The sequence below is a fragment of the Bos mutus genome, chromosome 12 (genome assembly GCF_027580195.1).
Source record: "Bos mutus isolate GX-2022 chromosome 12, NWIPB_WYAK_1.1, whole genome shotgun sequence".
NCBI lineage: Eukaryota > Metazoa > Chordata > Mammalia > Artiodactyla > Bovidae > Bos > Bos mutus.
Window position 1 is genome coordinate 72369295 of NC_091628.1, and position 22204 is coordinate 72391498.

Consider the following 22204-nt stretch of genomic DNA (forward strand, 5'->3'; position numbering starts at 1 on the left):
GAGCGTCCTCTGTCTGGCCTTCTGGGGCCGCTGTGCTGAGGGGACGCACAGATCTGAGAGTGGGCACAGTGAGCCCCTCACAGGGACTTCGCAGGGAGCCCCGGCCCAGCTGCATTTACCTGCGACAGCTGGTGCCGTTCTCACTGTTTGAGCAGCCCGCCTTCAGCGGTGGTCTGCTGGTCGTTTTCCCAGGAACAGAGCGAAGGGAACCAATGATTCTATCGTGAGACTTGGTGTTGTCTTGTACTGTGAGGGTCTCTTCTGCTTCCAGGCTTCCCGACTCCGGGGCTGATTGGTGCCCCCGGCTTCCCTGGCGACAGAGGAGAGAAGGGTGAACCGGGCTTGCCGGGCGTGTCGCTGCCAGGACCCAGTGGAAGGGACGGGCTTCCCGGCCCCCCTGGCCCCCCCGGGCCCCCTGGGCAGCCGGGCCACACAAGTGAGTACCTTGTGGGCGTGTCCCGTCCAGGACGGGTGCAGGCAGGGCTCAGCGGGGCTGGGGGTGGGGTGCCCGAGTTCACGTGCCGAGCCAGAGGCTGGGTGTCCAGTGACTTACGGATTATCTGCATCTCACGTGGGTGTCTTTGCCAAGTTAGTCACTGCAGCAGGGATGCTGCACATGAACTAATGAAGCTGGGTTAGGGGAACAAGAGCCGGCTTAACCTGCATCTGAAGGTGGGAAGCAAGCTGGTACTGACACAGACACGTGTGCGTGGGCGCACACACAAACACACATGCACACACACACGCATGCACGCACACGTGCACACACGCACACACGTGCACACACGCACACACACACACGCGCACACGGAGAAGGGGCTGCTCTGTCTGTGTGGTAACATAGTAAGTGGCTTCAAATCCGAACGGTAGTTTACCTGGGTTTTTCTCATCTGTCCACCATCAAAGCTGAGCACAGAGCATGAACCTGTTGACTCAGTGAAGGGGGTTCTGTGGCTCCAAAGTAGCCCCAGTGCAGAGTATCAGAACCTTTGAGGGGACTTGAGCTAACGGCCCAGGGGGCTGGGTCTACACTCCAGCTTGTGGGGAGTGTCAGGACCTTTCAGGGGACTTGAGCTAACGGCCCAGGGGGCTGAGTCTACACTCCAGCCTGTGCAGAGTGTCAGAACCTTCCAGGGGACTTGAGCTAATGGCGCAGGGGGCTGAGCTGACTCCATCCAGCCTGTGCACAGCAGAGCGACTGCAGCGTGGCTCCTTAGGCTGCTGGAAGGGGCTCCCGGAGGTGCCCATGGTTGACTCCCGGAGGGCAGACCCAGCTTCACGGAAGGACTTCTCGTGGGTGAAGCTCCATAAGGAGGCCAGATACGCCGTAGACGGCATGAGTGCCTCCAGATGGGCACCCTCACTGGGAACTCGGAACCCAGAACCCAGTGGTGTGCTTTTCCTCGTTAACGGGTCATGAGTGCATCCACTGTGACTTCCCGGGGACTCCCATCCCTTCTGATGAGAAACATGGAGAATGAAGATCAAATAGCGAAGTCCTAGAGGCATGCAGCACAAAGGCACGTTTCTCTGCATTTCTGAGAGAAGCTTGTGGGCATCAGAAGGGCCTTTGGGTGCTCATTCACTCATCCCTTGGTCACTTACTCGTTCAACAAACATCGGCGTGCCTACGATGCCAGGCGCCACCCTGAGACCTGGGACAGAGCCCACGAAACAGTCCTGACCTCCTGGGCCGTGCACCGTGAGGCAGAGACCAAGTAAATCAGTAGCTGATGGGGTAGCAGCTGGGGCTACAGATTCAGGAGGAAACGAAGGCAGGAGGGGAACAGGTCGGGGTGTGGGCAGGCGGGCCGTGGGGTATAGTTTTAAATCGAGTGATCGGCAAAGAGGCTGGTGAGAAGCCAGCCGTGGGGAAGTCTCGAGCCTTCTCTTAGTATTCTGCCGGTTTTGAAATGTGAACAGCTCCCGTGGAAAGACGTGAACTTCTCCCCGCCGTGGATTGTGCGGGGCGTGGGAGTTGAATGCCTTGTGACGTTTACCCTCTCGGTTTCCCAGTTCCCTTTGCAGGCTGTGCAGATCAGGTGGTGCCCATCACAGTGTGTGAAGTGGTGATTGCATAAATGAGAGTTTTGCACAGATGGGGCTGGTGTGTGGGCTGCGGACGCAGGAGCTGCAGCCGTGGATCGCTGGGCTACAGTCGTGACGGGTGACCGGTGCAGCCCGAGTTGAATCACTCGCTCTGTCCTTTTCCTTCTAAGATACCGGAGAAGGAAGTGCTAACTCTATCACTGTGTGTGTCCAGAAGCGATGCTGTTTTTTGGAACCACAACAGACGGCGTGTGTGTCACTGCAGTTCATGTTCATGCTTCTTCACGTCAGTGACGCTCAGGGTTGAATCAGAACAATTAGGGGTGTTTTCCCACGTGCAGCCCGCACCTCTGAAATAATGAGCACTTTGCTGTGAGTCTTCTCAGCAGGAAAAAAAGGCATAAAGTTTCTCAGGTCTCTGTTGACCTCACAGATGTAGGATATGGACAGCCCGTCACTCTTTGAGCCTCAGTTTCTGAATCTGTAAGGATCATGGGGTGTACTTTGTCGTAAGGATGATGGTGTGTACTTTGCAAGATAATATGAAATAAGGTTCAGGACGGGGCTCAAGAGCTGAAATACGTGTTAGAATCATAAAGTAGAAACTTTAGCTGTGACGGCTTTGTGACGGGGAGCGGACGGACGCTCTGTGTGCTGGTTGCGCTTTACAAGTTAACGTACTGGGACTGTATTTTGTCCAGATCACAGCTGGATTCCTAGTACTTGTCAGAAAGCCTGAACACAGGGTCATTTTGTAACAGAGACTGAATTAAGAGCCGGTGAGAACACCTGGCTTCAGCTTGGTGGGCGTGATCCTGTAACTGTTAAAAATCCATTTCAGATGGAATCGTGGAATGCCAGCCTGGGCCGCCAGGGGACCAGGGTCCTCCCGGAATTCCAGGGCAGCCGGGGTTGACGGGCGAAGTTGGAGAAAAAGGTAAGAGGTTTAATTGTTCAAGAAAGGGTGACTGTGCTTGGGCGTGTGATACATTCCTTCATACGTACCAGCTTTGGGCGGATGTGGGTACATTCTTCATTTGAAGCTGTCTTCAAAGTCCCTTCCTTGAGACGCCTCCCGATGGCCCTGCTGAGATTACTGGGTGCTGGAGAGACAGTTATCACCGGGGAGGCAATGGGGGCCTTGAAGTCAGAGTCCCTCCCTGTGGTCAGCAGATTAAATTCCCAGATTGATATCTCCGTGCGGTCCTCTGGTTCAAAGTCCGAGACTCCATTCTCCAGGAATGCACATCTTTCCAGCCGTCAGCCCAATCACAAGTGTGCACACAGGATGTTCACACCCCTGTCTCAGTTCCCTTAATCAATGTGAGCAGCTCTGAGATGGTGGGTCTGCCGACTCTACCCGGGGCTCTGTTTTATCTTAACCTTCTCAAGGGTCTGTAATGCCAGCCCAGGACCCAGCATAATCCCCTCACAATCTTGGGAACATGGCTCATCTCTGTACAGACAGGCCTGCCTTAGCATGGACTAAACCAAGGATGCTCTGGTATTTATACAGTATGGCTCTTAATGCCCAGAACAGAGACAGCGTGGCCCCCACAGGACTGATCCCTCTGGGCCCCACGTCTGGCTTTAGATTGCAGAGAATCTGCACTCTTCAGAAGTTTAACATGCAAATGCCTGGAAAATGTCTCAGCACTTTGACAACCATGTACATTGCAGAACCCTAGATACAGTCGAGGTTTAGGACAAAGGCACCAAGACATCCCAAAGGCCTTAGCGTAGTTTGAAGATCAAGAGGCAAGAGATTCACATTTCCAAAAAAATGCATGTCCTCCCGTCTTCCGGCTCTGGGGTTCCTCTCATCGTCCCTCTTCCGTGTCAGGTCAGCTCTTGATTTTGTTTTTACTCCCCTGTGTCATCTGTCAGCCTGGAACACAGGTTCAAAGTCCTGGAGTTAGAGGGGCAGTTGCCTAAGAAACGCTAAATCAAAGAGAAAGATGATGGGGAGTTTCAGAGTTAAGAGACAGAAGGATGCAATTGTGTCATCTCAGGCTGATGAGCAGAATGGAGTTCTGGATCACGGTGGATTGAGGCAGGGCCTGTCCCTCTGCAGGACAGAAGAATGGGGCTCCTTAGAAGGGTCCCCATGGTCGCCTGTGACCGTGCTGAGGGCAGAGGGCAGGCCCCGTGTCGGGGACCCACAGCCCCTGGCAGCTGGATGCGTCCGGGGCGGGCGCTGGGTGGACGGTGCCTCTCCTGCGCTGCCACTGTGCTGCAGGGCTTTCTGCTCCCTTGTTCCGCATAATGCTCCGTGTGTCCTGTTTTAGGTCAAAAAGGAGACAGTTGCCTCGTCTGTGACACAGCAGAGCTTCGTGGGCCCCCAGGGCCACAGGGACCCCCCGGAGAAATAGGTAAGACCCCCAGTGTGAAAGGGACTGGGTTGGGATTTGCTTCATTGGGTCAGAACCTTTGCAGTGAAGCGCGTCTTACATGCCTGACCCGATGGTTTGCATCAGTGTTAAAGCAAGAGATGAGAAGTGGACCTGCCCTTCCAGGATTTGTCCATTTTGTCGAAAACGATCAAGATGGCCTACAAATTCAGTGTCAGGAAGGTTTCCTAGTGAAAGGGTGGCAGCAGGTGGTTCACACAGCTCTGAAAACTTCCTCATCTCAGAGGAGGTCACCGCCTGCTTTGGTGGAAGTGTTCCCCGGATGGGCGAGCAGGGATTCGTAACCATCCGGAGTCAGGGGTCCTGGTGTGCATTCCAGGGTCACTTCCCCACTTCTGAGCCCATTTTAGGCATTTTTTGGTCATTACTCTCTTGAGATTCTTTAAACATCACGCACTTTGTATAAAATCTTTGCACTTCTGAATCTTGAAGAAAGAGGAAGTATTTCGAGCTTCCTAGAAGTTAGAAACTGTCTTGTCAACGCTGTGCTGAATTTTCCCTCCCTCCGTCTCTTGCAAGGTTTCCCAGGACAGCCAGGAGCCAAGGGTGATAGAGGCTTGCCCGGCAGGGACGGTCTGGAAGGACTGCCCGTAAGTAGACCAGCCTGAGTTCCTGTACGTGTTACAAGCTCCACTGAGCAAACCAGCAAAGGCGTATCTTTTTGCATCTGCAAGTGGACTCTTGCTTTATTTGGGAGCCAGTAAAGGATTGCTTTGTGGAACAGTTAGAATTACCCGCCATGTCCTTCCTGACTGATTGAGCTGAGAACGGGCTGAAGCATTGAATCCAGAACCCTCATCCCAACTTGCTGGTCTTCTCACCCGGTCAAAATTCAGCAGCCACTTAACCTGTGTCCAGGTGTGGCTCAGCGCTGGGGGGCTCTTTCCCACGGGGCCTCGAGGGGCTCTTGCAGCCAATGGTGCCACGAAGGGTCACGCCGAAAGCCGCGCAGGTGAGCTGTTGGCTCTCTGCATGACCATCCATCCTCCACCAGATAGCCTAGGACTCCTAAAAGCCGCGCTGGTGAGCTGTTGGCTTTCTGCATGACCATCCATCCTCCACCAGATAGCCTAGGACCCCTCAGTGAGTAAGCTCGGCAGTGATGGCTTCTATGGTGTCGGGGGCAAACAGACCTATCTTCTTCTGGAAATCTGAGCTATTCCTTTATTTTCATTATTGCAGATATAGATTTTGAAAATTCCTATCACCAACGTCTATTATAAAGATGCTTTTTCAAACCTGTAAAGGCAATATCTCAATCTCAGGATGTGAAAACTTTCAGTTAAACAGAATATCAGTTTCTCAACCTTTCTACTTTGTTTCAAAAGGAGTCATTGAATAGGAAATTATAGTAATGATCTTAAATATTGAAGGACATGACTTTCGTGTGTGTAATCAGCTTCTCTGCTAAAGCTTTTAGACCTCTGGGGTTTCTTCTCACACGGTCTTTGTTCTTCTAAGTTCAGTAAGCACTAAGCAGCTTCTCCAATTTCTTTCATTCCTTTTTTCTTTTCATTTTTCTTTTGTTCTAAATTGAACATTAAATCTTTAGCTTTATTCTTTTTTAGGTGTGCAAATTACATTTGTAGTTTAAAAAGATATTTCTGAAGGTTCTATAAAAGTGGGCCAGGCCAAGAGTGAGTTGAGATAGGAATGAAACAGCTGGAATTCAATGGTTTTCTCCGTTTGAAGTCAGATCACGGGCCTCTGCTCTCCAGAACTTCCCCGGTGCCTGGGGAGCTGAGTTAGAAGTCGCAATTGTTTAAAATATTTCTAAATAAGTTGTAAGTTCACAAAGCTGGGAATGCTGACTGTGGTGGGGATCAAAGTCGGAACCACTTTGAAGGCCACAGACAGCGTCTGGACGTGGTCTTTATCTCCTTGGCCTTTCTGGAATAAAGACTTCCTGCTTCGAGTCTGCCTGGAACCTGATTCAGACACCCACCCCTAGATCCAGCCCCAGACCCAATAAAAATGAGGAAAAAGAAAGGAAGGGGGATGGATGAGGAGAAATCATGATGAAGAAAAAATGCAGAAGATGTACAGCAAAAAGGCAAATCCCTGAACCTTGTCTGTCAGAGCTCCTTTCTTGGGATAGAAGGAAAACACTTCTAAAAACTGTTCTGTGGGTAAATAACTTGAGACGATGATGGTTTTCCCTTTGGTAGGTGCAGTGTCACAGCTCCATGGTTAAACTAGCTCGGAAATGTGGTCCCCTCATTTCGCATTTGGCTGGAGGCTAAAAGAGGCTCTGCAGACCAGGAGAGCCAACTGGAAAGCAGATTCCAGTGAAAACCCCTCTGGTCCTGCACTTGGCTAGGGTGGCGCTTCTGAGACATGTCCTCTGAAGGCCGAGAGTTTGATTCTGGGGAGCAGAGTCCACTCTGAGACGCTGAAGCCCAGCCCCCAGCAGGTCTGGGGTCACTGGGAATGACCTGCGTTGGTTGGATGGAACGTCTCCTGAATTTTCCCAGGGCGGCACACTTTTGGGAAGACGAATGTGCAAGTCGTCAGATCTCCAGTTTGTGCAGCTGAACCACCAAGGCAGCTTTTGATTCTTCAGTATTTATCTTAAGGGATGAGAATCAAAAGACCTTTAAATCGTTTAGGATTAAGAAGGTCTGTGGCAGAGAAACCACATGAGATGTCCTTGGGGTGTAAATGTCACTTTTCAAAGAAACCCTGGATTTCTCCCTCAATGCCTGACAAGGTCATCGGTATGGGGGAAAAAATTGTATTTTTCCCACCCTGTGCTCATAGTATTAGAAAGCACTGTATCTCTAAGCTGTGAATCATCGACACAACATAAGAGGTGCTTCTGTTTTGAGAAGTTCTGCACTGGTTGTAATTCCTTACCCTGGCATTAATTTTTTATTGATGGATATTGCTGGTTCAGCATGTCCTTCCTCCAGCATCTCCCTCTTGGAGACAGACACACGGAGACAAGAAAGAAAGCCTTGGAGCCTTGGTCTTGCCCTCAAAGCCCTGAAAAGCTAGTAGAGAGATGAGCAGGCAGTGAATGTCCCTGAGAGCAGGGAGGACCCCAGGCTGCAATGTGGTAACGTGGGAACAGAGCTCCTGTCTGAAGAGGTTTCTGAGTTTAGCTGGGCGTCATCACCGACTCAATGGACATGAGTTTGAGCAAGCTCCGGGAGTTGGTGATGGACAGGGAGGCCTGGCGTGCTGCAGTCCATGGGGTCGCAAAGAGGTGGACACGACTGAGCGACTGAACTAACTGAACTGAAGGATGCACGGGAGCTAATATTAACTCGGAGAGAAAACGCTACAAAATACCACAGCAGCTTTCAACCAAGTAATGACTTCTCCCTGACCCCTGCTAACCTTCCCAGCGGGTGGCTGGCGGAAATACTGCGTGGCCCCTCCGGGGACCAGCACACGTAGGTCGAGCGTTTTCCCTGATCCCCCAGGAGAGCTGAGCGAAGTGTGCTCGGCTCCCAGGGGCACTTCAGCCCAGGGCCAGCTCCGACCAGCGGTGTCTGTCCAGCGGCACTTTCTGCCAGGATAGACCTCCTCGGTCAGCACTGTCCTGTTTGGGCACCCCTGGCCGGTGGTGGCTACTGAGTCCTTGAAGTGTGGCTGTGAGACTAAGGAACTGAGGCTTAATGTTAAGTTTTTAAAGAGTAGTGGGCAGTGCAGCCTTTTCCCCCCTCTCCCGACTTCTGGAAGAGCCCTGGCTGTTTTTGGCTGTGTCTTTGAGAAGGGGTAACTGCCCGTCTGGGCGGAGCAGCCTCCCCACAACTGAGCTGGCACCGTCTGACTCCCCGGAGGCCAGATGAGCAGACACATGTCAGCCCCACGGTGATGCCTCCCTAGCATGCCAGCCCCCAAACCCCTCTGAGCCGAGCCCCCACGTCTGTGTCCGAGGCAGGCTTTCCTAAATAACACCTGACTCCACGGGGCCCACAGGGTGTAGGGGGACCCAGGATGGGCTCTGCGGCGGGAAATCAGTACTTTCTGGCATGCGGTCCTGGACATATCACTGACCTCTGAATATTAGCTCCTCACCTGCAGAGTGGTCGTTCCCGTGGTTTCCCTGCAGAGTTGGGTTAAGAGTCAGGGGTGCCCCAGGATGGGACACCTTGCAGGCGTGTGGGGAATGGGAGCCGTGTTGACGTCTAAAGCTTGTGTAGAGTTGGGTGTCTCCCTGCCCCCTGGCTCTCTCCATTGAGGAGCCCAGGTTACACATAGACACAGATGTGTGCTTGTGTGAGTGCGTGTGTGTGTGTGCATGTGGTTCACAGACATCCAAAATCCATTTAAAAGGGAGTTTACAAAAAGGGGCTCAAGCCACACGAATCCTGCCTAGTGAGCAGGGAGCCTGCAGACTCCTCTCAGAGAGCAGCTCACTGAGACAGTCGTTGGAAGCCCTGGCTCTTCCCTCTGCTCGGGAGGCTGGAGGAAGCACCTTCCAGGGGTGTGGGCCTCCCTTGAGGATCCTGCCTTCCAGGAGCTGAGAGATAGTCTCTTGGGAAACTTACTTGTGTTCCATTGACGGCTCAGCATCGTGGTTACAGAGCTGGCCGGGTGCTCACCACGGGCGTCTCCTCTGCCCAGGTGCCTTGTACTCTCTCATCTCTTCCGGAATTAGGGCCATGAGCATGGAAGGGAAGCTGCGTTGATTTCAGCACTGGCCAGACGTGGAGAACGTGGCTGTTCCCAGCTCTGGCTCTGGCTCCTGGGCCCAAGGAGTCTCAATCCAGCCCCTGCCAGTCAGAGCTGACCTGTTCTGGGCAACGTTAGCAGTTGTGAAAGGCAAGAAAGTCACCGGGGACTGGCCCACGGGCTGGGGACAGCTGCTTTTCTGTGCCTGCCCCTGCCAGCAATCCCTCCTAAAGGCATTTTCAGGGCAATGCGGCAGTGAAGTCAGCTCAGGGCTTGGTCACAGAGCTGCTGGCTGGCTCCCAGACGGGGAACGAGGAAACCTACGCCCGTTCCCACTTGCCCAGGCATCCTGGCTCCTCCTTGGCTCTGCATTGCTCTCTGGACCAGCGTCTTTGCCGGGGGCATCATCAGGTTTTGTTCTTGCAGGGTCCGCAAGGTGCGCCGGGGCTCATGGGCCAGCCGGGAGCCAAGGGCGAGCCCGGTGAGATCTACTTCGACATACGGCTCAAAGGCGACAAAGGAGACCCCGGCTTCCCAGGCCAGCCCGGCATGCCAGGCAGAGCGGGCTCCCCCGGAAGAGACGGCCAACCGGGTCTGCCCGGCCCCAGAGGCTCCCCGGTAGGTGGATTCCCAGACTCTGAATGTGTGCTTGACGGATGGATAGGTAGATAAACGAGTCATTGGTATCATAACTGCCTGTTTCCACTCGGGGGTCATTGTCATAGACAGACTCGTCTCTCGTCCCCTGGGAAAGCTGTGGTCTGTAAACTCGGGAGCTGAGGACCTCGCCTTGAACAATGAGATGATAAGGGGGCCACTGTCTTCTGATGGATCTGGGGGAACTGAAAAGGTGCCCAGCTGCTGGGTGGGAGGTGAAGTTTAAAGTTAATGGCGTTCAAGTCACCCTTTCAGAGAAGATTCCAGAGTAAATGCCTTCCTCTGCGGCGTGTGCCCTGGTCTGGGGGGAGGCAGGCAGGGTGATCGCTCTGCTGAGACGGAAGAATGCGGTTTCGCTGATTAACTGCAGGTTGACCTTTGCTGACGGGTCAAGGTAAACGAGGAGCACAGCCACGCTAGACCCTGGTCACTCATTTACCGCAGATGCTGGGAGTGTGCGCTGGGTCGGAGCGCTGGTATGTCTGCTGATAATGCTCTCTTTTTCACTGCAGGGTTCCGTAGGATTGAAAGGGGAGCGTGGCCCCCCGGGAGGCGTCGGATTCCCCGGGAGCCGTGGCGACATCGGCCCTCCGGGGCCTCCAGGCTTTGGCCCGATTGGCCCCATTGGTGACAAAGGACAGATAGGCTTCCCAGGAACCCCCGGGGCCCCAGGCCAGCCAGGTGAGGCCCGAGGTCCTCGGGTGCTGCCCCAGAGCACCAGGAGCCTGGGCTCAGCCAGGTGCGGGTGTGGGTCTGGTTTCAGTCCTGCCAGGAGGTGGACTGTGGCCTGGACAGGTCCTTCCTTAGCATTCCCGTATGTCATCCCTTCCTTTATGAGCTGGGCTGGGTGATGTGTGTCACATCTGGATGACAAGAAGTTGAATTTAAGGTAATTTCCTTGTAAATAACTATGCCATGCATGGCAGCCCTCTCTAGTATTCTTCCCTGGAGAATCCCATGGGCAGAGGAGCCTGGCAGGCTCCAGTCCAGGGGGTTGCAAAGAGCGGGACATGACTGACGCGGCTTAGCACCAGCACGCACATGCCGTGTGTACCAGCGAAAATCAGCCCTTTCTGTGGATGGTAAACGAGCATAAGCCCCTGCTCCCTTTTTCCCCGATGCGTGGCCCGTTTTGGCTTCTGTGTCTCCCAGGCCATGTCCTTCCCACCTCTCCGCTGATTGCACACACTCAGTGACTGACCCACAGTCACGTCGACCTGGCTCTTTAGCTCCATGCTAGTTTAAGTCACCTGAGAGTTTTCGTGTTGCTCTGGGTGCCACGCATGCTGCTTTGTAACCGGAGAGGAAGCAAGCCTGAGCTCCCACCCTCCCAGAGCCCACCACCTGGGCGTCAGCAGAGGCCATGGGGGGCAGGCTGTGTGAGCGGTCCCACGGATGTGCTCCACGGCATCGCCGTCACTGGTTCATCGTCAGGGACCGCAGGGAAGGGGGCTCGCCAGGGCCCGCACACAGCTGCTCACTGTTAGCTGACTGTGATTCACTGGAAGGACTGACGCTGAAGCTGAAGCTCCAGTACTTTGGCCACCTGATGTGAAGAGCTGACTCATTGGAAAAGACCCCGATGCTGGGAAAGATTGAGGGCAGGAAGAGAAAGGGACGACAGAGGATGAGATGGTTGACGCGATAGACGTGAGTCTGGGCAAACTCCAGGAGATGGTGAAGGACAGGGAAGCCTGGCGTGCTGCAGTCCATAGGGTCGCAGAGAGACTCGACCTAGCGACTGAACGACAACCGAGGAGAAAGGGAACACTGACATGGTTGCCTGCAGAACTTACAAAAGAAGAGGTCAGGAGTGACCGGTTCACAGAGGACAGAGGACGTGAGCTTTACTGAGACGTTTTAAAAGTTGGAGAAGTGAGTGAAAGGTGGCTGGGGATGATTCCCGTGGCGTGAGCAGGAAACCCCGAGGAGTGAAGTGACTCAGCGGTGGATGGTCAGGGTTTCCAGGAAGAGCTGCCCACCATCCCGAGCCGGTGTCCAGCCTCAAGTTCCACCAGTCTCGGCCCCACTGGGAGCCGTCATCTCCCTGTGAGATGACGTGTAGAGTCATCACGACTCTACACATCATCTCAGTGTAGAGTCATCAGCTCAGTACCACAGGAAATGCCAGCAGCCTTTGATGGAAGTCCAAACCCAGCTTTCTGTGTCGGTTATTCCTAACGTCATTGCTAGGTAATCACTGGTTACTTGGCCTTAAGTTAGGACTTACTTGTTTGCTGTTTAGCAAGGATCTGAGAAATGTCTCATTCATGATTCCTTTCGGGGCAGGACATCCTGGGCTTGACTTAGGAAGCCCTTTGGTCTTGGAGAACGGGCCCTCCTACTCCTGATTCCCGGAGCACTGTCTCGAGTGTTCTTTGTGCTTCTCGAATCTGAACATGCCTGCTGCTAAGTCGCTTCAGTCGTGTCCGACTCTGTGCGACCCCACAGACGGCAGCCCACCAGGCTCCGCCGTCCCTGGGATTTTCCAGGCAAGAGTACTGGAGTGGGTTGCCATTTCCTTCCCTGAATCTGAACACTTGCAGAGTGTAAATAGGAATCAGCTTTTTTTCTCAGCCAGAAACCACCACCATCAGAAAAGCCAGTGGGGTACACAGAGGTAGGTCTTGAGAGGATGAGAAGAAGGCTCCCAAAGGTTGAAGGCTAGCAGTGCTGTTGGTCAGTCTCCACATTCCGGAAGGTCCCTGGGCCATTCCAGACCCCGGCAGCTCTGGGGTTAGAGACCCAGCTGCTCTGATCGGCCAGAGCTGTGTTTACTTTGAGGATCGTAAAAGCCTCGTCCCCAGGCCTGGGCCTGATAGCAGAGATGTGTTGGGGTCAGGCCCCGGCGGTTCCCACAGTCTGAAGCTAACAAGAGTGCCGCCGCCCTCGGGAGGGCCTCATTATCCTGAATTCTTTAACGTAGGCGATGATTCAGTGGCGATGAGGCCCGTGGTCCTTCCCTGACACAGCTCAATCCTGACACCCAGTGGTCCCCTCAGGCACGGGCGCCCGGGGCTGGGCCTGCCCCTCCCAGCTTGCAGAGGGAAAGGAGGCTTTTCTGGGCTGCTGGCGATAACCCTGCTCGTGTCACCCGCGGAGCAGGTCCTGAAGATGGCTTCCAGCGGACGGGCCTCAGAGCAGCGGAGAGCCAGTCCCATCTGAGACACTCAGAGGGGCCAGCCAGAGGGTCCTGACTTGGACAGATGGTGACCCGGGGTTGCCTTGCCCTCTGTGTGCAAAGTTTTCAGCTTTTCGTGACTCTTGTTTTGGACACGTAAGGGATGCCTGTGTCGACCAAATGTCCGGGTCAGTCTGGACGTTTGTGAAGAGGCAGTCGGTCTCTGTGAGAGAGGCTTCAGTGGGAGGAAGGCAGGGAGGCATGTGGACAGGGCTGCTCTCCCGGATGTGAGGCTGCGGCCCTCACGCCGAGCGTTGTTCTCTTTCCCCAGGTCCCAAGGGCGAGGCGGGGAAAGTCGTGCCCTTGCCCGGCCCCCCTGGAGCAGAAGGACTTCCCGGGTCCCCCGGCTTCCAGGGGCCACAAGGTACCCTTAGGATTCTCACCGGTTCACCTGGGGGCCCCCTGGGAAAGTGCTCCTGTTCTCCTCTGACCACCGGCCTCTCCCGCTGCAGGTGACCGAGGTTTTCCTGGAAGCCCCGGAAGGCCGGGCCTCCCTGGAGAGAAGGGCGCCATCGGCCAGCCTGGGATTGGATTTCCTGGGCCTCCCGGCCCCAAAGGTGAGCCCTGCTGGGGCCTCACGAGGGGTCTTGCTCACGTGCGGGTTTGGGGACTTCCCTGGCAGTCCAGTGGCAAAGACTCCACTCGGTCAATGCACGCGGCGCGGGTTCAATCCCTGGGCAGGGAACCAGGTTCCCGTGCGTTGTGTGGTTTGGCCCAAGGATTTTTGTTTTTTAAAGATCCAGGTCTGCACTGGGAGATCCGGGCTGGTTTTCTAACCAGGCAACAGGGATGCCCCGACCTCACTCAGAGTCCCCAGAGTCTAAATCGCCATTCCCAGTCTGCTAATACTGGTGTGATGTGTTTGCAGGGAGCAGATAGGAAAAAAAGTTTGCAAAGAAGGAAAGGAACGGAGGGACAGGACAGAGGGAGAAAGAGGAGGGGGTGGCCGGCACCGTGAGGGGTCCCTGCCCCAGCTGCCCCCCACCAGGCCCAGCATGGTCTCATCTTCCTTGCTGACCCCCTCAAGTCTGTTCAAGTTCATCTGAGCAGGTTAAAGAAGTGGAGGATGTCAGGAGTAGTGTTTTACATTGATTTACATAGATTTTTTTGACTCTTCCAAACAGGCGTTGATGGTTTACCTGGAGACGCTGGACCTCCTGGGAATCCGGGTCGTCAAGGCTTCAACGGCTTACCTGGCAACCCCGGTCCACCTGGACAGAAGGTACGTATCGAGCATTCCCCAGATTGCTGTCCACATCGCTGTGATGAACTGGGCACGTAAATCATAGGCTGCTAATCCCACGGGGTGTGTTGGGTCAGCGTGTTTTATGTGAAATAGCATCAGACAGGAAACACCAGGGGACATGGGGCAGCACGCAGCGCCGCGTCTCTGCAGAGGAATCGCTTTTTTCCGCTTCGCGTCTGTGCTGTTGCCCGTGTGCGTCCTGGGTCTCCGTGTGCAGCGTGTCCTTTCAGGAGTGGAGGGAGAAAGCAACATGAAGCCCCCAGGGAGGGTGGGCCGCAGCCGCTCTCAGCTTCCGTGATAGGGACATTTGGGCCCAGGAATTCGTGGTGATGGGGACTGCGCTGAGCGCTGCGGGGTCCTTAGGCGCCTCCTCCATGGCCCGAGCCACAGATAGCAAAAGAGCTCCCCAAGTGCACGCCAGGTGTGACAGCCCACAAACCTCGGCTCGGAGGGTCACCGGCTTCCCTGTGCTGCTGGTCTCCAGGGCGAGCCTGGAGTTGGTCTGCCGGGACTCAAAGGCCTGCCCGGGATACCTGGCATCCCCGGCACCCCCGGGGAGAAGGGAAACGTCGGAGGACCGGGAATTCCTGGAGAGCACGGCGCCATCGGCCCCCCAGGCCTCCAGGGGCTCAGAGGTAACGTCTTACGGGCAAATCCAGCTGGTGGCAGGGAAGGGGCCTGTTTCTCGTGTGGCCTCAGAGCCCCTACGAGGCCCCAGTAAATGTTTGTTGAATGAATGATGAGAACCCTGGACGGCTTCCCGGCACCTGGTGTGGTGGGTGCTGCGCCCCGACACGGCCGTGCCCCTGTGCGAGTGGTCACTCTTTCCTCCCCATCCAGGTGACCCAGGACCACCTGGATTTCAAGGCCCCAAAGGAGCTCCGGGAGTCCCCGGAATCGGCCCCCCTGGAGCAATGGGCCCCCCCGGAGGACAGGGACCCCCAGGGTCATCAGGTAATACTGCGTTCTTCCAGAATGCCCCCTTTCCCTAACTCACAGTCTGTGGCTCAAAGGGGAAGAGGCAGCTCTTTTGTGGGTACAGCTCTATTTTGTGGATACAGGTTTGATGGCTCAGATGGTAAAGAATCCATCTATAAAGCCGAAGACCTAAGTTTGATCCCTGGGTCAGGAAAATCCCCTGGAGAAGGGATAAGGCAGCCCACTCCAGTATTCTTGCCTGGAGAACTCCATGGGCAGAGGAGCCTGGCGGGCTTCAGTCCATGGGGTCGCAGAGAGTTGGATAGGACTGAGCGCCTAACACACACACACACAGAGTCACGGATGCCATTTTCTTCCTCTCTCTGAACTTGGTTTATGGCCAGAGACACTTCCCCCGTATTGTATATTCAGTACCTTTTTTATTTAATTCAGAAGGATCGGCGCCTCTGTCTGATCCTTCCACAGGAGGGGTAGTGAGTCATGGGGAACACACAGGAGTCCGCGTCTAGAAGCTGCTTCTGCCTTTATAACCAGCGTCAAGTGAGACAGTGGTGGTGGGCAGCAGAGGACAGCCAGGGAGAGCCACGCGGGGGACGCTGGGCTGAGTCTCACCACCGCAGAAGGGCTGGGGAGGAGCCTGCTGCCAATGCCCCGGCGGGCAGAGGGAGCTTGGTCTTGGGACAGGGCATGCCCAGCGGCGGCCCCACACACCACTGTCTGAGGACGGGGAGCAGCTCCATGGCCCCCGCCCTGATGAGGCCACAGCCACATGCCTTCTGCAGAAAGTCACGGGCGCACGGGGTTCAGGGCACCGCCGGACACCCCGCCAGTCCTGCTGACGCCCCTTCTCTTCCCCGTCTCAGGCCCCCCCGGAGTGAAAGGAGAGAAAGGCTTCCCCGGCTTCCCAGGCCTGGACATGCCGGGCCCCAAAGGAGACAAAGGGTCCCAGGGGCTCCCCGGCCTGACGGGGCAGTCTGGGCTGCCTGGCCTTCCTGGACAGCAGGGCACCCCCGGCCAGCCTGGCATTCCAGGTGAGCGACTGTGAGCTCCACCCACGTGGGCCTGGGGAGGTGCCTCCCGGCTCTTGTTCACGACTCTCGTTCGGCCTCTGCCACCAACATTCACGCTCCTTCTGTCCGGCCACAGGTCCCAAGGGAGAGATGGGAGTCATGGGGACTCCAGGGCAGCCCGGCTCGCCAGGGCCAGCGGGCGTGCCAGGATTGCCAGGTGCCAAAGGTAAGGAGCAGTGACTTCAGAAAAGCTTGTGTTGTGTATGTCTGGGCCCCAGTGCCTTGTGGGAAATTCTCTAATCGTTGTAGGTTGTAGTTCATCCCAGGAAACCTAGGAAAGAAGAAGGTCAAGCGAGGGGTCCAGAAGTCCCCCTCATGTAACTCATGATTCATGGGGATTACTGTGCCCTACCAAAAAGTCAAAGAGAAGACAGGTTTTGGGGTTTTCTTTGTTGGTACCGTTGAGTTTTGTTTTTTTAGAAATAGTGGAATCTTCAATCATGCAAGGTCAAAGGAACTGAGTCTTTAGAGTCAAAGTAGCAAACAGAGCAAGTTTACAAGTCTTAATTTTTATTTCCTATCATGACATTTAGTCCAAAATAATATTGTTTTTTTTTTAAACAAAATTGACTTTGAACCTTAGACATAAAAGTGGTGATTTGTGTAGTTGAATGGGACAGAGCTCCCCTCCCGTTACTTCATGTAGAGTTGAGGGGTCACTGTGACCAGGAGTCATGAAGGGATTTAGGAAGGAGAGAAAAATGTCATTTATTCAAATTGAGAGTTGAAGTCTCATGTGTTGGAAGTATCAGCAGATGATGAACTCTGGAAACGGCTTATTGCCCGTCTGCCTGGCGTCACTTGCTCTGGGTGAGGCGGACGCTGGCCCTTGAGCGCCGCTTTCGGAGAGGCTGCTTCTTCTTTGTTCCTTGTCCGTCAGTCGCTTCTACTGGCCAGAAAGAAGGCCGCGCTGGTCGCTGCCCGGGGCCCTCGGCCACGTGTCACGCGTGCCTCCTCTCTCTGCAGGGGACCACGGCTTCCCCGGCTCTTCGGGACCCAGGGGAGACCCTGGCTTCAAGGGCGACAAAGGCGACGTGGGGCTCCCCGGCAAGCCAGGCTCCATGGACAAGGTGGACATGGGCAGCATGAAGGGCGAGAAGGGAGACCAAGGCGAGAAAGGTGACGTCGGGGAGCCCCACCCGCGGGGCGGGGCGGGAGTGCAGGGGCGTTCAGTTCTTCCCGCACGCTGACGCACCAACCTGTGTTTCTGCCGCTTGCTTTAAGCAGACTTGCATCATCATTTTTTTTTTCCTGTGTTGTACAGGACAAACTGGTCCGACTGGTGATAAAGGATCCCGGGGAGACCCGGGAACCCCAGGTGTGCCGGGAAAGGATGGTCAGGCAGGACACCCCGGGCAGCCAGGTACAGTGGGAAGTCCAAGGTCGCCCGCACGGCAGGGGCTCGTGTGGGGATGAGTTCCCTGTCATTTTTCGCGGCTGTTGATCTGCTGGGTTTTTGTTTTTATGATCCCAGGACCTAAAGGTGACCCAGGTGTGAGCGGGGTCCCAGGTGCTCCGGGACTCCCTGGTCCCAAAGGACCCACTGGTGGAATGGGCCTACCGGGTACGTGGGGCTTCGGAAGGGGGCTTCGGAAAGGGGGGCGCCTGTGGCACCTGTCGGGCTGCTGGGGCGAGCCTTACGTGAGGCCCACTGCCTGAGGACATAATCCAGGGAGACGTGTCTTTTACACAGACTCACATCTTCGTGTGAGACCTCTTGCCTAGGGATGGTGGGCATTTGGCTGACCCTATGACCGTGGCTTAAAAAAACAGACAAAAGCCCTCCCAGTTTAACAAGATCAACATGGGTGGTAGGCTGTGGGCTTCCTCTAGGTGTGTCTATCTGGATCCATCGAAAAGGCGATGAATTCTCCACTCAGTTTTCTCAGCACCAGAGGCTCCTGCTCTCCTGACATTAGCTCAGAAGACTCTCCTGGGCCCTCTGCCCTAGTGCTGAGCTGGCTTCACACTTTGCCATTGGCATTTGCTGCAGTGGCAGCTGCCGCAGAGGAGACAGAGAGCTGAGAGCTGAGGGGCGCAAGCGGTCTGGCTCCCAAGGCTTCTCAGAATCTCCTGGGGCCACAAGCCAGGCCAGCAGGCCTGCTCACGGCTCCTCCCCAGGCCTGTGAGAGGCGCACTCTTTATTTAAGATATGAACGTCCAGCTGCTGGGGGCACCTATTTATAGATTAGTCTGACTGCCCACATCAGTCGTGGAAGCAGGCACACTTCTGTTCTCCATGACCTGCGTCACGCCCCCTCTGATTCATTTGGGTAGTGAAGTTTGACTGCAGAATAAAGGACGAGGAAGCCGCTTTATGCTGTTGGGAAAGTAGGCATGGGCTGAGCGGTTAGCATATTCCTTTCCCCTTTGTAATGTGACTGTCTTTAAAAAACAGGAAGGCTGTTTCCCAGCGTCCTTCTCCCAGGCGGGATGACTGGCCCCTGCCTGGACGACGCACAGCCCGAGAAAGGAGGGATGTGTGTTTTCCCGCCTCCTTCTCCACTGGCTGTTGAGGCGCGTTCTTATTTGTAATATTAGCACGGGCTAACCATACAACCTGCTTCCGTTGTGTGTGTTTCTAGGAATGCCAGGACCAAAAGGTGTGGCTGGCATCCCCGGCCCGCAGGGCGTTCCTGGCTTACCTGGAGACAAGGGGGCAAAAGGAGAGAAAGGGCAGGCGGGGCTGCCTGGCATTGGGATTCCAGGACGGCCCGGGGACAAGGTAACTGCGTCCCGCACGAAAGCCCCTCCCACCTGTTTCTGGAAGCCCCTCCCATCTGTCTCTGGAAGCCCCTCCCACCTATCACGTAGAAGCCCCTCCCACCCATTCCCGCAGAACCCTGTCCCACCTGTCTCCCTCCCTCACCAAAGGCTGCCAGGGAGTGTGTAGTAAGCAGTTCTGCACAGTGAATGAATCCTAACGGAACAGTCTCCCCGCCTCCCCCAGGGAGGACCCGAGACTTGCTGAGAGCTGGAGCAGCAAATTATCGTGGGGCGAAGTGAAGGAGGAACTAGAGAAGCGAAACAGGCAGCTGCTCTTTGCCGCTGGGTTTCTGGCTCCTCCTCGGTTTCCAGAGTGGGCTTCGATTCCCTCTTTAGAAATCCAGAAGTGGAGTTCCGCCAGGCAGGAGTTGTTGCGCCCGCGTGTATACAGGCGGTCGTCCCTGCACCCATGTGTATACAGGCGGTCATCCCCGCGCCCGCGTGTATACAGGCGGTCGTCCCTGCGCCCACGTGTATACAGGAGGCGCCTCCAGACCCGTGTCTGGGGCAGATACAGCATTAATGGGCCCAATCTCCACCCACAGGGAGACCAGGGCTTAGCAGGATTTCCCGGAAGCCCCGGCGAGAAGGGAGAGAAAGGAAGCACTGGGATCCCAGGGATGCCCGGGTCCCCGGGCCCCAAAGGCTCCCCAGGAAGTGTTGGCTATCCGGGTAAGTGGGCCAGCCTCCTCCCGAGTTCGGGGTCCGGGGGTGGAAAGAGAAGGTCTCGGTCACGGGAACTGGGTGTTCCGCTCTTTCTTAGGAAGCCCTGGGTTGCCTGGAGAGAAAGGTGACAAAGGCCTCCCGGGACTGGATGGCATTCCTGGCATCAAAGGAGAAGCAGGTAGAAACCACATTTCAGGATACGTGGGGGCCTGTGGAGGGAGGTCACGGGGCGTCAGGCTGGGTGACCTCTGGATGACCTGTGGGGTCACACCTCCTCCTCCAGTTGAATAGACTGCGTCTGGGGGCGCTTCCAGGGTCTTCCAAGGTCTTCACACCACTTAGACTGGAACTGGTTTTAGAAACAAGTTTTCCTAGTTGGCATGATTGATGGATACGCTTTGTCTCCGCTCACTCCAGCTTTTGGGGGTCAGCACCCAGTGATCCCTTCTGAAGGGGATTCAGGAGCAACTTCCGGGAAGCCGGGCCTGCTCGGGGAGTGGGAACGGCCCCTCAGAAGCATGTTGGGAACGGTGGTGCATTTTCTACACAGACCAGGGTGCTGACCAGTCTGACCGTTCTCTTTGAGGTCTTCCTGGGAAGCCTGGCCCCACGGGTCCAGCCGGCCAGAAAGGGGAGCCCGGCAGCGATGGAATCCCAGGGTCGGTGGGAGAGAAGGGCGAGTCAGGTACGTTGCGCGTCCGTTCCCTCTCAGAGTGAGGCTGTGCCCTGGAGCGCACGTCTCCCAGAGCTTCCCGTTGCTCGCTGAGTGACCGGGGCCCCGTGTAAGGTGGCGCCTGCGTTCCATCCTTGCGTGTATGGGATGGTGACGTGGATGCCTGGGCAGGGTGGGATGAGAAGGGGAGGGGCAGTGCTCGTTTATTCCACAGGTGCTTCTGGGCACCTGCCCTTGAAATGGCCTGAGCTCTTGTGGTGAGTGAAAGAGACACACGCAGAAAGCCCAGACCATTGCTTTCTCTGCCTGGCCTTCCTCCCTTTAGACAGATGGTCCTGGGAATAGTTGCTGTCCCCTGAATCTGCTCCTCTCCCTGATGGGGACATGGCCACTTGGGCAAAAAGTGCAAGCTGTGAGCTCCAGTGATGACAATCACACATGTAATAATATGCGTGTATATATTGAGTTAATAGTCATGTAGGTTGAGTTACATCTTATGGAAAAACCCAAATGAAATTTTGGCCAACCCAGTAGCAAGAGGGTAACACTTAACGTGAAACAGGTGACCCCAGGTCATGGGGATGGAGCGAGGGCAGCAGAGCTGGGAATGGGTGGCCAGAGGCTCCCTGACTGCTGGCACTGGCCTCTTTGTACAGTTCGTGTTTTCATTCTATGAGCCTTATGTTTGTATTATGTACGTTCATTTTCCTATAAAAATAATTCATTAAAAGCGCCACCACAGCTACTTCCCTCCTTTGGATCTTGCCTCACACGCTTAATGCACATTGGTGGGCTCCCTGCTGTCTGCTGGCCCACCTGGCTCTCTGCACCACCTTTGAGAGTAGCTGTTAGTTGAATGGTCATCTGAGAAAAGCTGATTTGTGAGTCTCCAGACAATAATGGGAGATTAGTACCCATTTGTACAAGTTGTTTCTACTAAATGCTGTAGTGGTTCTGAGCTCAGAGGTACTTGGGGAAACGTACCACATTACTTTATCCAGTCCAGGGTATCTTAGAACAACTGTAGGAATGTAATTTTACTTGCAAATACAGTGAAGTGACTTCTTTGTGTTCTAGCAAATAGTGCATGGTTTTGGCACAAAGAGTGGACGTTTCTTTGTGCTGCTTCTGCAGCTCGGCTGCTTTAGGAGAGGTAAGCCTGGCTTCTCGCCTTTATCTTGTAGGTCTACCTGGAAGAGGATTCCCAGGGTTTCCAGGGAGCAAAGGAGACAAAGGTAACACATTTGCTAAATCTGTTCTTCCTTTTCAGCGAACCGCTGGCTCACACAGCGCCCTCAGAGCAGGGCAGGCAGATCCAGGGAAGCCCTTGGACTTAGGGTGGCGATAGATTAGGGTCTGGGACAGGAGAGCGGACGCCTTGCGCTGGTGTGTGACAAGCCCCCGTGTGCTGTGCAGGGTCTTGGATTCACAGCCTCGTGACGTGGGCGCATGTGGGAGGGACCCCAAGGAGGGCCCTGATCCTTCTAGATGGTGACCCTGTTTCCTTCCTTTCTGCCTTTTCCTTACTAACCTTAAGACGGTCCTAGAATTTTGTCATTTTTTGACGAGTTTGGTGTAATAGGTTTAAGACTAAACATGCAGTTTTTTTCCTACAAGTTCTGACTTAGAAATTTTTAAAAAACAACAGCTTTATTGAGGTGTCACTGGCGTGTAATAAACTGCATACATTTAAAAGTGTACAGTTTGATAGATCTTGATACATGTGTACACATCCATGTAAATAACAGCACGTCCAAGATGTGAGCACGTCGCCGCCCCGAAGTTCCCCAGGCTGCCTTGCCAGCCCCCTCCTGTCCCTTCCTGCCCCCTCCACCCCACTCCACCCCAGGTAGCCGTGGGTCTGCTTTCTGGCACTGTCGATTAGCTTGTACTAGCTAGAATTTTACACAGATGGAGTCCTGC

The 22204-nt window shown here is 55.0% G+C and overlaps 1 protein-coding gene across 1 annotated transcript in view; it reads left to right on the forward strand.

Annotated features, from left to right (window-relative positions):
- The window catches only part of COL4A1 (collagen type IV alpha 1 chain), a 133504-nt gene that overhangs the window by 94726 nt on the left and 16574 nt on the right, over positions 1 to 22204 (forward strand). The window contains exons 21-41 of the mRNA XM_070380742.1: positions 272 to 436; positions 2891 to 2986; positions 4338 to 4421; positions 4980 to 5050; positions 9510 to 9701; positions 10253 to 10421; positions 13193 to 13285; positions 13374 to 13478; positions 14046 to 14143; positions 14652 to 14802; positions 15008 to 15121; positions 15970 to 16137; positions 16253 to 16342; positions 17143 to 17295; positions 17441 to 17539; positions 17651 to 17740; positions 18762 to 18901; positions 19488 to 19614; positions 19706 to 19786; positions 20195 to 20293; positions 21466 to 21516. Of these exons, the coding sequence (XP_070236843.1) occupies positions 272 to 436; positions 2891 to 2986; positions 4338 to 4421; positions 4980 to 5050; positions 9510 to 9701; positions 10253 to 10421; positions 13193 to 13285; positions 13374 to 13478; positions 14046 to 14143; positions 14652 to 14802; positions 15008 to 15121; positions 15970 to 16137; positions 16253 to 16342; positions 17143 to 17295; positions 17441 to 17539; positions 17651 to 17740; positions 18762 to 18901; positions 19488 to 19614; positions 19706 to 19786; positions 20195 to 20293; positions 21466 to 21516 (2436 nt within the window). The remainder of the gene's footprint in view (positions 1 to 271; positions 437 to 2890; positions 2987 to 4337; positions 4422 to 4979; positions 5051 to 9509; positions 9702 to 10252; positions 10422 to 13192; positions 13286 to 13373; positions 13479 to 14045; positions 14144 to 14651; positions 14803 to 15007; positions 15122 to 15969; positions 16138 to 16252; positions 16343 to 17142; positions 17296 to 17440; positions 17540 to 17650; positions 17741 to 18761; positions 18902 to 19487; positions 19615 to 19705; positions 19787 to 20194; positions 20294 to 21465; positions 21517 to 22204) is intronic.